Genomic DNA, 14661 nt, shown 5'->3' with positions numbered 1-14661 from the left:
TGCCTGTCCCCTCAGACTTTGTAAAGTGCAATGCATACGGATGGTACTATATAAATTAACAGCAACGTTGGGCAATTTATGTATTTCGAACAGTACTTTCTATAAAATCTTAATAAAATATATATTTCCACCACACAGCACAGAATCTCAGATTTGCCCCAAAGTATACTGAAGTGTTGCTTGAGAAACATTCCATATCCAAACCTCCCACAATTCTGCCTACCAGAATTTGTTGTAAACCGCCCAAAAGCTTTGTTGTCAACCACCCAGAAATGTGAGTTTGGGGTGGTATAAAAATATGTTAAATAAATAAAATACCAACCAATCTGGTCAGAGAATTGACACCAACTTGATATGTACTGTTAACTCTGGAAGAAGCAGCCCTTATCAATGGAGGTATTTGGCTATAAAAGTCTCAGAACAGCACTCAATACAAACAGAAAGTATTATGCATAGGGCTGAACCAAAAGAACTTATTTTGAAGAGAGGAGAGGAAACAGCCAGGCTGGGAGGAGTGTGTCTGGGCCAGGCAACAGGACAATGGAAGCAGGCACCTGAGTGGCCACCAGCTCCTGGATTGGCAGGGTGCTGCATATAAGCTTTAGGGAGCTTGGAAGAGCTAAGATTTTGTGGGGCGGGGGATTAGAGGCTCCATGAGTTGGGGGGGGGGGGTTAAAAGATGCACAAGATCATGGAAAGGACACAAGACAGTTAAAGGCTGCATAGGATTTTGGATAGGGTGGGAGGTGTATAAGTAGATCTTTGTTTTAAATTCTTACTTTCTTGGAGACAAAAAAAAGGGGAAAGAGCCTGGACTGCAAACCATTTCTCTTTCCCACAGGCAAAGTGGGAAAGGGAAGAGCTTCATGTGGGTGTAGAGAATGGAGCATCCTTGTGGAGACTGTGTCTGTCTGTGTATGCTTTTGTTTTCTGTGTGAGTGTCTGCTCTGTGCTTGCAAAACTCTTGAACTCTGCAAAAAAGCAAGAGCATGAAGGAAGCTTGAAGGGGGGTGCGTGGGACTGCCTTCCATACAAGCACTCAGCTATGCCAAGGGAGAGAGACTAATCTTTTGTTCAGTCACATTTACTGCAACACTGCAAGTGAAAAGCAAAGCAGCTCCAACTTCTTGTCTGCTTTTCTCAATGGTGGGTCCTCTTTCCCACCCAGCCCCCAAGTCACATTAAAAAGCAACAAAAATCCTAAAGTCCCCCCTCATCCCCCAATCACCTTGTTTTTTTTAACATCTTTACATTGTTGCAAATTCGGCTGCTTAAATATTAGATCCTTTAGAGACAGAGGGGGGAGTGGGTAAAGAAACATGTGGGATGGGAATACGATAAGTTGCATGTTGAAATGTTTCTGCCAATGTATATTTGCATAAATACACTTGTTTCATAAACTTGTGAGTTCAGTTGCTATATGTGCCCTCAAGAACCAACGTGTTAAGATTGTGTGTGTGTGTGTGTGTGTGTGTGTGTGTGTGTGTGTGTGTATGTATATATATAAGGGGATGGTGCTTAACTTGCAGCTGGGTGGCTGTGTGCCCCCCTTTAGGACCAGGCTCCAAAATTATCTAGGTGCACCACTTGGTTGAAGAACACTTGGTACTGCCATAACTCCAGTTCTTTCTAATTTCCACATTTCAAGGGGAAAATGCATCTTTTACTAGATGGACACAGCTACGGCTGTGTTCAGCATACTGCAAAGCTTGAAATTGTCAACCATCAGGAAGAAGTACCGTTTTCCATGGTTCATTACTACAGGCCAATTATTTTATTGTTACAATGTCAACTGCAGTAAAAATGAAATTTGGTGGTGAGTTGTTTTAAATCTTCAGGAAACATCCCAAGAAACACATCCAAGGTCTACCAAAATCTGAGTGGGGCATTGGGGAGGGGTGTGTGGGGTTTTTTGGGGGGCTATCTTGCTGGTTTTTACTCAACGCAATATCAACTTAGAAGAGTGCACATATCTGGTCCTCTACAGGTCCAGTTCATTTAAAGTCTGCTTGATTAAGCTCAAACATAGCTCAAAATTAAAAAGGTTAAAAAAATGATTGTACTATTAAGCGAAGAGGCTATTTCAAATAGCTCACAATAAGAATATGCAGAACTGTCTAGTAAATAATTAAATCAGGCCTGCTCAATTTAGGCACGCTCACAAGTTTTTTTTATGTCCGCTCAGTTAATTTTAGATCCTGCTCAAGCTGAATCAGGAAAGGCCCACTCTGAATGAATGTGCGCACACACTGCCTTGATACTGCCGCCCAGAACAAAACTAATTCTGCACTCAGATGGGGAAAAGAGAGAACACTGATTAGGCCCCCCAGTTGATTTTTGACTACAAATCCCACAATTCCTAGCCACAGTGGCCAATAGCCACGGATTGTGGGAATTGTAGGCCAACATCTGCAGGAGGGCCAAAGTTGAGCAGCCCTGCCTTAAAAGGACAAGAACTGGTGCTGCACACCCCAAAGTGAGCCCTAGGCTACCTCAACCCTGCCCCCCCCGCCACCAACCAGAAGACTCTCCCCTACAAGATGTAGAAGCATAACACTGACTCAACGCTTTGTTTCTGTACAAGACACTGCCAAACACACTGTTCCCTGCCCCAGGTCAGACACGTTGGATACTTGGGATTCTTGGAATACTTTCCCTCAAGTACAAAGAAGCAAGTTTCAGCTTTACTGTAATTCATTTTACTGTAAAAGGAAGACCATTCCCACCCACCCAGCCAAAAAAAAAAAGGGGGGGGGGGAAGGGGAAAAAAAGGAAAGAAAGAAAAGAAGAAGAGAGAGAAAGAGAAAAAAAGGAAGGACTGGCAAACTACATATGATGCGTAAAAAAAGAATGTAACTAAGTGGCTTCTGATGATAATTACTGGTCCATAAAGCACTACAAGAATAAGTTAAAGAATGAATAAATGCAATAACCACCATAGTTAATATAACATGGCCAACTTTTAAAGAATATATTCAGTTCAGAACTGTCCCATCTTAGAAAAATGTGGTAAAATTACTCAGAATAGCAGTACCTGGTTATGTTCAGTAATTCTTCTTTGTTTGAGTGTTACTGGAGCCTTTGTTCTGCCCTTCAATGGTTCTCGCTTTTCAAGTATAAACTCAGTCTTGGGATCTGTGAATAAATTTTTATTTATTTATTTATTTTTATTGTTGCATTTCTATACCGCCTTTCGTTAAAAAACAACCCCAAGGCATTTTACAAAAGTTAAAAACATACAATAAAAAGACAATAAAACATCAAGCTTATATATATATATATATATATATATAAAACAGGCATTAAAACAATACAAGTAAAAACACACAGAAGCAGCAGTAAAAACGATTATGTAAAAGCCTGGGTAAAAAGCCAAGTTTTTACAAGCTTTCTAAAAGCCGTGATGGAGTCCGAGGAGCGAATAGCCACTGGGAGAGCATTCCAAAGTCTGGGAGCAGCAACAAAGAAGGCCCTGTCCCGAGTGCACGACAGCCAGGCCTCACTCATTGTCAGCACCCGGAACAGAGCCCCCTCAGATGTCCTCGTCAAGCGGGCAGCAACCCTTGGGAGCAGGCAGTCCCTCAAATACCCCAGGCCCAAACCGTTTAGGGCTTTAAAGGTCAAAACCAGCACCTTGAATTGGACCCGGAAACGAACCAGCAGCCAGTGCAGCTCTTTCAAAATGGGGGTGATATGTTCCCAGTGGGCAGCTCCGGATAAAACCCTTGCTGCCACATTTTGCACTAGCTGCAGTTTCCAGATATTCTTCCAGGGCAGCCCCACGTAGAGCGCGTTACAGTAATCCAGCCGCAACGTGACTAAGGCATGGGTAACCGTGGCCAGATCTGCCTTCTCGAGAAAGGGACGCAGCTGGCGCACTAGCCAAAGCCGTGCAAAGGCACCCCTGGCCACCGCCTCCACCTGAGCTTCCAAAAGCAGAGCCGGGTCCAGTAGTACCCCCAAGCTGCGTACTTGCTCCTTCAAGGGGAGTGCAACCCCATCCAGAACCGGTAAAATCTGCTCATCCCGATTGGCTCTCCTACTGACCAACAGTACCTCCGTCTTATCCGGATTCAATTTCAGTTTATTAGCCCACATCCAGCCCATCACGGCCTCCAGCCCCTGATTCAGGACATCCACCGCCTCCCTAGGATCCGATGACAAGGAGAGATAGAGCTGAGTGTCATCTGCATATTGCTGACAACTCAGTCCAAGTCCCCGGATGACCTCTCCCAGTGTATTCATGTAGATGTTAAACAGCATGGGGGACAAGACCGATCCCTGCAGGACCCCACAGGCCAACGGCCACAGGGCCGAGCAGTAGTCCCCCAGCACCACCTTCTGGACCCTCCCCCCAAGAAAGGACCGGAACCACTGCAACGCAGTGCCTCCGATTCCCATACTCGAGAGGCGGCCCAGAAGGATACCATAGTCAATGGTATCGAACACCGCCGAGAGGTCCAGCAGAACCAACAGGGAAGCACTTCCCCTGTCTAGTTCCTGGCGTAGGTCATCCACTAGAGCGACCAAGGCAGTCTCAGTCCCATACCCAGGGCGGAAGCCAGATTGAAAAGGGTCCAGATCAGTGTTTCTCAACCTTTTTGGAGTCAAGGACCGCTAAATTCCTCGTGCAGAGTTTCAAGGACCACTACATTCTTCATGCGCAGTTTCCCAGACCAGCAGTTAGTAAAGGAGTTTCAAGTTTAAGTTTTTCTATCTATCTAACAGACTTCTATACTGCCCAAAATTTGCATCTCTGGGCAGTTTACAATTAAAATAATATAAGCATTAAAATAATTAAATTTGGAATCTTTTGCAAACATGGAATATTAGGGGTTCTCAACCTTGGGTCCCCAGATGTTGGTGGACTCCAACTCCCATAACCCCCAACCACAATGGCATTTGGCCATTATGGCTGGGAATTATGGGAGTTGAAGTCCACCAACATCTGGGGACCCAAGGTTGAGAACCCCTGAATCTAAAAGCCTGAGTGAACAAATATGTCTCCAGTATGTGCGGGGTGGGGGTGCTTGTGATTACTCAATGGAGAGGGGATGTTGGGCCATTAGAAAAATTCAAAAACTACGAAACCAACATACAAGCAAGATTTTGAATTCCCCAAAACTCTTCATCAGGCTGGATGTCAAGCAAAGCAAAAAGAAGGTGAGGAGAGGAGAGCTGGGCAAGTTGTCAGTAGAGCCCGAAGTCTACAGTTTAACCCTCTCTTGATGGAGGTGGAGTTTTAGCCAGAGTTGTGTAGTCACAGGGCCGGATCCAGACAACATTAGTCAGGACCACCCACTGAAATTAATGTAGTCATCTCTCATGTGTGTCAATGCTGCTTGGTCATGATCACCTGGCTTGATCTGGATCCTGCTTTTAATTGTGCACTTTGTGAGGCGGACCTAATGAAACACACGCAGCTCCTCCAAAACTCCTTATAAACAGTTACGTGGCAGGTGCTGGGAATGGGTTTTTTTATGGTGAAAGAAAACATGAAGAAGAGCGGTGGGGACCTGGTGTTAAAGGGAAGGGGGCAATTCTGAGATGGCGGGGCACACGGGGCGTTGTAGTGGTGGATGGCTCATCTTCCTCGCTGAGGAGACGAGGCACTGTTCAGGGTGGGTGAGGCAATGGTGCACCAGACTGCGCTCGGAAGGTCACCTGGGTCCAAAAGCGGCTGCCGCTGTGCTTGTGCACCAGAGTGTAGCAGGTGTTCCCCCATTCTCTCTCGCAGCGCACGCTTCTGTGCCCCCTCCCAACTCCCCTGCATGTGCCAATCACACCAGTCTGCCTTTGGGGCCACACAGCTCACGTGGTCCCACATGCCGCCCGTGCATCACTGCGAGGCAAGCCAAGGCAGCCTTCTTCCCTCCTTCCACTTCTTAGCCCTCACCGCGGCGTGATCCTGGCCAGAGGTTGTCCCCCCCGCCCGGCAAGGTCATAAAGGGGACTGTCGTCTTCTATCAGCAGTGCAGACCAGGGGGTTATAGGGGGCCAAGGGACCACAACGCCCCACCAATGCAAGAGGGAAACGGCATTCCCTCTCAAGGTGCCTTGGCCGCAACAGGCAGCTGGTTTTAAATCGGTTGGGATCGGACACGAACCGCCCTGGGCATCAAATCCCCAGGATCACTTCATTCCGTGCCATTCATCCAATGACCCTTTTGCATGAATGCATAAAATGGTCTCTTGCCTCTCCCCCGCACCATGCCGCCTCTCTCCACCACTTAGCCCTCCTTGGTATGTGTGCTTGCTCCCCCTCCCCGAGGAAGGTCCACTTGCACTCCCTTTCTGCAAAGCCCGAGCCAAGGCAGCCCTCCTCCTTCCCTCCACCGCTTAGCCCTCACCACGGCATGATCCCAGCCAGAGGTTCCACCCCCTGGCTAGGTCACAAAGGGGACCGCCGTCTTCCACTGGCGGTGCAGACCAGGTGGTTACAGGGGGCCGAGGGACCACTACACCCCACCAATGCAAGAGGGGAACAGGGTTTCCTCTCAAGGCGCCTCGGCCGCAACAGGCAGCTGGGTTTCAATCAATCAACCTTTGGCTGCGAATAATGAGCATGCAAGAACCAGCAGCCCTTCAAGTGGCACCCACTACCATACCTTTTCCTCGATGCCCCCACGCCACATACAGTTTGAAGTTGTAAAGATAAAAGTTAGCTGTAGGAAGATCTCAGCAGCATGTGGAGGCAAGGCGGAAGCAGGGTCCCGTGCCTCCATGATACTCCTCCTCTCCCGTGCCATGTGAAAAATTGAGGAAGTAAGGGCCTTGATTGCAGTTGTTGGGGGGGGGAGTTGACTCCCAGTCAGGGACTGGCACTCAACCCTTCGGGGACCGGCAGCGGTCCAGGGACCAGTGGTTGAGAAACTGCGGTCCAGATAATCCATATCATCCAAGACCTTCTGCAGCTGGGACGCCACCACACGCTCCATCACCTTGCCCAGAAACGGAAGGTTAGACACAGGTCTATAGTTATCCAGGTTGGAGGGATCAAGGGAGGGCTTTTTTAATAGTGGTCTTACCACTGCCTCCTTGAGGCACGATGACATCCTGCCCTCCCTTAATGAAGCATTAACGATCACCTCCAGCCATCTGCCTGTCCCCTCCCTGGCAGCTTTTATTAGCCATGAAGGGCAAGGGTCAAGAGCGCACGAAGTTGCCCGCACACTGCCCAGGATCTTGTCCACATCCTCAGGCCGCACCAACCGAAAAGAATCCAACACAACGGGACCAGATGGTACCAAAGGCACGTCTGCCGGAACTGCCAAAACTCTGGAGTCCAGGTCAGCACAGATGCGAGTGACTTTATCTGCAAAGTGACAGGCAAACTGATCACAAAGAGCTGTAGATGACTCCTCCCCCATTGTCTGGGGGGATGTGTGGAGCAAGGTTTTTACCACACAAAACAGCTCTGTTTGTCTCCACTGAGCAGACACAATGGAGGCGGAGAAAAAGCATTTCTTCGCCGCCCCCCCCCCCCACGGCGTAGTCCCTAAAATGGGCTCTAGCCCGTGTTCGGTCGGATTCGAGATGACTCTTCCTCCAGCGTCGTTCCAGGCGTCGCCCAAGTTGCTTCATCGCCCTAAGCTCCGAGGAAAACCAAGGAGCAGATCAGGCTCCACCAAGCCGGAGAGGTCGTTTAGGAGCAACCGTGTCAACAGCCCGGGCCACCTCTCCATTCCAGAGATCAACCAGGGCCTCGACAGGGTCACCAGCTCTGAACACTGGAAACTCTCCGAGGGCCGTCTGGAATCCAAGCAAATCCATAAGCCTCTGGGGGCGGACCATCCTAATCGGCCCACCACCCCTGCAGAGGGCAGATGGAGCAGTCAAACTAAACCCCACCAGATGATGATCTGTCCATGACAAGGGAGTGATCTCAAATTCCCCCACCTCCAGATCATTTATTTCCCAGTCGGCAAAAACCAGATCCAGAGTGTGTCCCGCCACGTGGGTACGGCCCGATACCAATTGAGACAGGCCCATGGTTGCCATGAAATCCTAAGCCGCACCCACTAGGGGGGCCTCAGCGTGGACATTGAAATCCCCCAAAACAATAAGCCTGGGGGAACCCAAGGCCACCTCCAAGACCACCCCCGCCAGCTCAGGTAGGGAGACTGAAGTGCAGCGGGGTGGTCGGTACATCAGCAGAATCCCCAGCCTATCTCGGAGGCCCACCCTCAAGGACAAACACTCGAAATTCTGAGATTGCTTGACCGGGCACCTGGAAACAGGGAAGGTCTCTCGAAAGATGACTGCAACACCTCCTCCCCGACCCTCGAGGTGGGGCTGCTGCACGATCTGGAAACCTGGAGGACAGAGCTGAGAGAGACCAACCCCACCCAGCGCATCCAACCAGGTCTCCGTCACACATACGAGGTCAGCACGCTCATCCACAATCAAATCGTGGATGAGAGAAGTTTTTGCATTAACTCACCTGGCATTCAGCAGCAGCACCCTAATCCTCGAAGGAGTGTTCTCAGAGCTCCCTGGGGTCAGAGGGTTGGGAGAAGGGCCGGAAAAAGGAACAGGCCTCAATTGCCTGGACCGTTTCCCCCTGTAACGGCCTGCCCAACTCCCACCACCATACCTCCCTCTGCCCGCTACCTGTGATATTGCTGCCCCCACTCCATCCCCACTTTTTTGCTCTCCCAGACACATCTCCCCAGACTAACCCACCACAGCTTCTTGGCTTAATAAAAACCAGAACCAGACTTGCAATCTATTATTCTTTATCATAGTAAACACTCCAGTATTAAAGAAAAAGACATCACCACTACATCACCACTACACTTTAAGTAGTATGCAACTATATTCTAAACATCATTTTAGAAAATTATGCTAAAGGCTGAAATATGACCACTGTGACAGGGCATTTTTCATTGTCAGTTTTGTCCTCTGAGCAAGTGAGAAAGAAACATTGGACTTACCGTGAATGGTTCTTTCTACACAGTGTATGGAGATTATTTGTAATGATGGGTTATATTCCTCTGCTTGCTCTAATAGACTGGACTGGCCTCAGATGACTAGATCAGGTAAACAGGAAGCTAGCTTGGCCTCCTTATCCAGCAGGAGCAGGACCATCTCAGTTCCATGACTGTTATAGCTTCAGATAAAGGAGGCAGGGGAAGCTTGTGCAGATTGGGAAGCATTTATTTTGTAATGATTCATAAAGGGAGAAATGGATGACCAGGTAGCCACGCTGCACATTTCGGCCAGTGGGGCATGTGCAGAGAAGGTAGCCAAGGTGGAGGTGATTAAGTTGCAACTAAGAATCCACATTGTGTTTAGATTCTTTAATGTTACATAGGTTCCTCATAGGGATTCATTATGAGAAAAAGTTGGAACATGCGAAGCAATTTAAAATACATTAAAATTTCCTAAAAATAAACAAAGTGTCCCATTGCCTCACGAGTCAGGTGGCAGTTGGGCACCATGGGGCCCTGCCACCCACCTCACTTTGGAGTGCCTAGTGCCACCCATGGGGAATAATGGGCTGCTTCAAACCCCCATTGTTCCCTATGGCAGAAAACATAAAACCTAAACAAACCTTTTAAAATTGTCAAAAATCAACTGAATGCCTCACAGCTATGGGGGTTGGATGGTGGTTGGTACCCATGGGCACCTACCACCCTACCCGTTTTTGTGCCCCAAGGTGCTCACCATAGGGAATAATGGGCCAGTTTGAGTCCCCATTATTCCTGATGGCAAACATTTCAGAACTGGTTTGAACCTGAACTGAACCATGGTCAGCAAAATCGAACTGGAACTCGAGTCATGGTACCCAGTTAGATTTTGGTTCGAGTTCAAACTGAATCACTCATATTTTTTTGCATATGCCTATCCAGAGGGTTTGGGGCTTGCTCTGCAAGCAGGGAGGCTGGCAAAGAAAGAAAGAAATTGGCAAGAAAGGGGAGTGCGGGGAGATCAGCTGCCCTTGGGCCAATAGTGGCTGAGAAAGAGAAGCAATGGGGTGAGAAGTAGATCCCTTGATATCTCCAGTTAGTAGTAGTCCTCTTTGAGGAGCAGCTGCACGGGGGATTGATTGCTGACTACAGCCTGAAATAAGAGCCACTCACTCTGCTTAGCTACTTTGAGTTTAACCTTTGCCTTCAGTTTCAGTTTTGTTTTTTCTCCTGCCTAAAGTTGGCAGCTGCCACCTAGGAGACTTCCTGCCCTGTGTGGCTGGGGTGAGGGCACATGGAGCAATCCTGGCATTTCCTAGGGGTCTTACTTTTAAAAGACGTCCAGAGTGAGCCTGCCAGAGAAGGATCCATAGAGGAGAAAAGGAAAGACAGAGGCTATAGAACAAAGGTCCAGAGGAGGTAAAAAGCAATAATTTTTATTTGTTAACAGGAAGAGAAAATGGAAAGGAGGAATATTGTCTTTCACCCAATCAAAATAGGTAGGTGAAGGTGTAGATTGGGATAGCAGGCTGGAAGCAGGCATAGGAGCTCAGAGGAAAACATTATCTTGGAGCAAGATAGGAATGGAACTGGGAGGGTCCTGCTTCTGCTGGATAAGGAAGCCAGGCTAGCTACCCTTTTACCTGACCTCTTCACATGAGGCCAGTCCTGTCACTGGAGCAAGTAGTAGAACCCATCATTATGAGTGACCTCCTACACTGTGCGAAAAGAGCAATAACTCATTGTAGAGATGCCTTCCTCTGCTGAATGTTTCTTTTTTTGTATGCATATAATGGGGCCTTTTACATGATTGTGTAGGTGGGCAGGCAAGGAAAAGGCAGGGTTAAGTCTACCTTCCCCACAGACAATCCCGAACTGGCCCCAGACATGCTGCACACGATCACTGCAGGAGCGACCGATACAGCGTTCCAGAGACTGGAGGAATCCCACAATGCACCATGTGACGAGTGCAGTGTATTAGGGGATTCCCCCAATGGATGGGCGCCCTAGGCACCAGTCTGTGTCAGTGCGAGTTGCAAGCAACCTATGCTGACATATGATCCTGGAGCCTGGGTTAAGAGAATGCTTGCTCCATTAACCCTGGCTCTAAAAGCTGGGCTTGGGGCCACATGGATCCTGGTGGTTCTTGTGGGCAGCCAAGCTAAGCCCAGGCTGGGTTGCCTAAGCCTGAGATTAGCTGCTTGTGAGAACAGCCTCAATATGTTCTATTTGGAATTCTTAAAGAATGCTAGAAGTTTAGATTCCCCCGCCCTGCCAGGAAGAAAAGTTCCTAAATTTGATGCCAACACCAGGAACCTGAGATTTCTCCCAGACTACTATCTATGTTGTGTAAGACTGGCTTCAAGGAATCAGAAATATTGTTCAAATTTCTGTTATACTGAGTAAATATTTTGGCTTAACATATAAAACCTAATACTTTTTTATACATTAAAGCTGGTTGGAGCAGTAGTGTTTTTACAGGTTTTTGTTTTTATTAAAGATTAGACCTTAATGCCTGCATAGTAGTTCTTTTAAGTAACACTACAAAGAAATTAGTCTACTGTATTAATTGCTTATCAGCTGCGGTGGCACAGTGGGGAAGCAGCTTGCCTAGGGAGCAAGAGGCTTTTAGTTCGAATCCCTGCTGATGTGCTTCCCAGACTGTGCCTAGTAAATATATATTTGTAATCACCTATATTGGGCAGCAGTGATAGGAAGGTGCTGGAGGCGGATGCTCACTTCAGCGACAATGCAAAGGCATCATCTTATACTGCTAACCTGGAAAAGTGGCACCTTTTAACGTGGTGAGTCTCTTTATTTAGCAGGGGGAGAGTAACTGGCCCTATCCACCCCCAGCACAGTATCTCCAGTGACTGTTGCTGGTGTCTATCTTATGTTTCTTTTAGATTGTGAGACCTTTGGGGACAGGGATCTATCTTCGTATTTATTTATTATTTCTCTGTGTAAACCGCCCTGAGCCATTTTTGGAGGGGCGGTATAGAAATCGAATAAATAATAATAATAATAATAATAATAATAATAATAATAATAATAAATAATGGTAAACTACTCCTGTATTCTACTAAGAAACCCACATAGCTCTGTGGTCACCAGGAGTCGACACCAACTTGATGGCACAATCTTTCCTTTCCTTTATTAATTGCTTATCCAATCTGCATACGTAATTAGAGTAAGCTATTTATATCCCAATTTGTTAAGAATCTGAGGAGTTAGCTGTTCAAGTACTGAACAGCAGCTCCAGTTTTTCTTTAGTCTGATATGACTACTCTCAGGAAGAGGTAATGTTGGTAAAACAATTTCCACCTCTTCTCCATTTTCTTCCCTGTTACTGGTTCTTAAAGCCAATGCTATATTGGAATGAACATGAAAGCAATTTAGTGCATTTATATTTCAGCCAAGACTAATTTGCAGTTAAAATCCATTAAAAGTCAATATGATTAGGGATATATTGTGTGGGTGGAGTGGAGTTGCAGACAGTCCAAGGAGTTAACAAAAATGCCAACCCACAGAAGCAGTTCTGGTTAATCTGCAGAGAACCTTATTTATTCCAGCAGTCAGTCTTGAATGTTAAGGCTAACTGTCATAATAGTTGAAAAAATATCATAGATGCGAACTACAACATACACTTAGTAACGTTTCTTATAAACAGATCCTGATTATAGTGACTATTGGATATTGCCTATTGGTAAAGATATGCATATTGGATATTGCATATTGGTAAATATATGTCTGCTGCCACATGTTAAGAGGCAAAAGCTTGCTCGCCATCTTATTTTTGCAAAGGGACTTTGACCCAAAATAGAATGATTCAAACTTGTCAGTTTCGCCCCACTTTACACCCAACTTGAGAGCATAACTGGGAAAGCCAGTATATTCATTTGAATACAGTCTCAACATATTTAAACACAGAAGTTTGTTTTTTGATACAAGGAGAAATAACATGTCCTTGTATTGAAGATATCATGGATTACTATGCACAATGTAGAGTTTAAGAATTATTCTAGTTTTGCCAAGTTTTAGTTTACTAAGTGAATTGGTCTTATAATGCAAGTTCTGATAAACAGCCACAGGGTTGGATTGTTGAGGACATTCTAATGGAAAGCCTATAGGACTGTTTGACATTACCTGAATGTAAAAAACTAAGGACTAAGTATATGTATTTTGATGACATGGGCAGTCTTAGCTAGTCTTGGCTGGTTAAAAATGGCTTTGACCTATATCAGGCCCACTCAGCTTTGGCCCCCAGCTGTTTTTGGACTACAACTCCCATAATCCTCAGCCATAGTGGCCAACAGCCAGGGATTATGGAAGTTGTAGGCCAACATCTGCAGGAGGGCCGAAGTTGAGAAGGCCTGACCTATATCTTGAGTTTTTTTTACCTTCTTCATTGTCACTGTATTGATCCGAGTCGTTATTTCCATTTTGCCTGTTGTTCTCTGCAGAAGAAGATACTGTTGGTGTAGGTATCAGAGATCTTAGCTCTTGGCCCTGTTCTTTCAACTTCAGTAGTTTCTTCTCATAGAGCTTCCTTGTGGTAGCTACAGACAAGAGCAAGAAAAAATGGCTGTATCAGACTGAAGCAGCAAGTCCATTGTTCTGCAAACTTTCAGTTCAATCAGCAAGAGTAACAGAGTGGACTGTAGATGTTTAAGCTGCATTTTGAGACTTATGTGCTACAGTGCTTTTCCAGTTAAAGCAGCGTTTCTCAAACTGTTAACAAATGTACCCCTTCCACTGCAAATCTACAGCTCAAGTACCCCATAAAGATTTTTAGTGTGTGTGCAAACAAACAGAAAATTTAAGATGTTACAGTTATGAGACAGGCTACTTCAGTCACTGGCTTACAGCCAGACTTGTAAGCAGTGTTCCCTCTAAAGTGTGTGCACATGCACACAAGTTTTTTTTAATGTCTGAACAGTTAATTTTAGATCCCACACAGATTAGATCAGGAAGGTCCCGCTCTGAATATATGTCCGCACACACTACCTTAATACTGCCACCCAAAACAAAACCCATTCCGCACAGAGACGGAAAAAATGAGAGAACACTGCTCATATATATTCCCACTGAAACTGATTTACTTGTCCTATTCATTTACTTGTCCTATTCATTTCAATGGGAGTACTCTGTGCTAATATTTTGAAATCTACCAGGCTGAGGGGTACATTGAGCTTCAGCATGTAGCCCGGCAATCAGAGGAAAGGAGGAGGGTCTTCATCCTCCTCTCTTTCCACATGGACACATTGCTCAGGATGTGTTGGCTTCAAGCCAGCAATCCTCAGATGGGGAACATATAGGATAGCTAAAGTGTGGTAAGGCAGGAGGACTCCAACTTCATTCAAACATGGGTGTTCCCATGCTTGATGCCTCTGTGTGTGTGTGTGTGTGTGTGTGTGTGTGTGTGTGTGTACACTATATGGAGAGCCTGTGTTTATATCCTGATCTACAAATGAAGACAGCATTTTATTGCATGCTGCTTATTGGACAGGATCGTCCTGGTGCCATGTAGAATGATTTGACTCAATAACATCTTGTATGTTGGAGGCATGGGCAAGTAGTGATGGACTCCTATGCACTGTCACCAACCAAATCAATGAGTAACACTATAGGACATTTCAGCACTGATACAAGGCAATTCTCTGCCAGGGGCTGTGTAGTTGGAGTGCCACTGTGCAAGGTACTATATTTAACCCACTTAAGTAGCAAAATGTCTTAAAACATACACAGA

General features: G+C 46.3%; 1 protein-coding gene across 10 annotated transcripts in view; it reads right to left on the bottom strand.

Annotated features, from left to right (window-relative positions):
* Positions 1–14661, bottom strand: part of TMPO (thymopoietin) — a 33297-nt gene that overhangs the window by 6900 nt on the left and 11736 nt on the right. For all 10 annotated transcript variants that reach the window (XM_053255048.1, XM_053255049.1, XM_053255050.1 and 7 more), the window contains exons 3-4: positions 13313–13471; positions 3035–3135 (exon numbers count right to left, since the gene is read on the bottom strand). In XM_053255048.1, the coding sequence (XP_053111023.1) occupies positions 3035–3135; positions 13313–13471 (260 nt within the window). The remainder of the gene's footprint in view (positions 1–3034; positions 3136–13312; positions 13472–14661) is intronic.

Source organism: Hemicordylus capensis, chromosome 5 (genome assembly GCF_027244095.1).
Source record: "Hemicordylus capensis ecotype Gifberg chromosome 5, rHemCap1.1.pri, whole genome shotgun sequence".
In the NCBI taxonomy this organism is placed as follows: Eukaryota; Metazoa; Chordata; class Lepidosauria; order Squamata; family Cordylidae; genus Hemicordylus; species Hemicordylus capensis.
The sequence above is the reverse complement of the archived record's forward strand: the minus strand, read 5'-3'. Positions and strand labels throughout refer to the sequence as shown.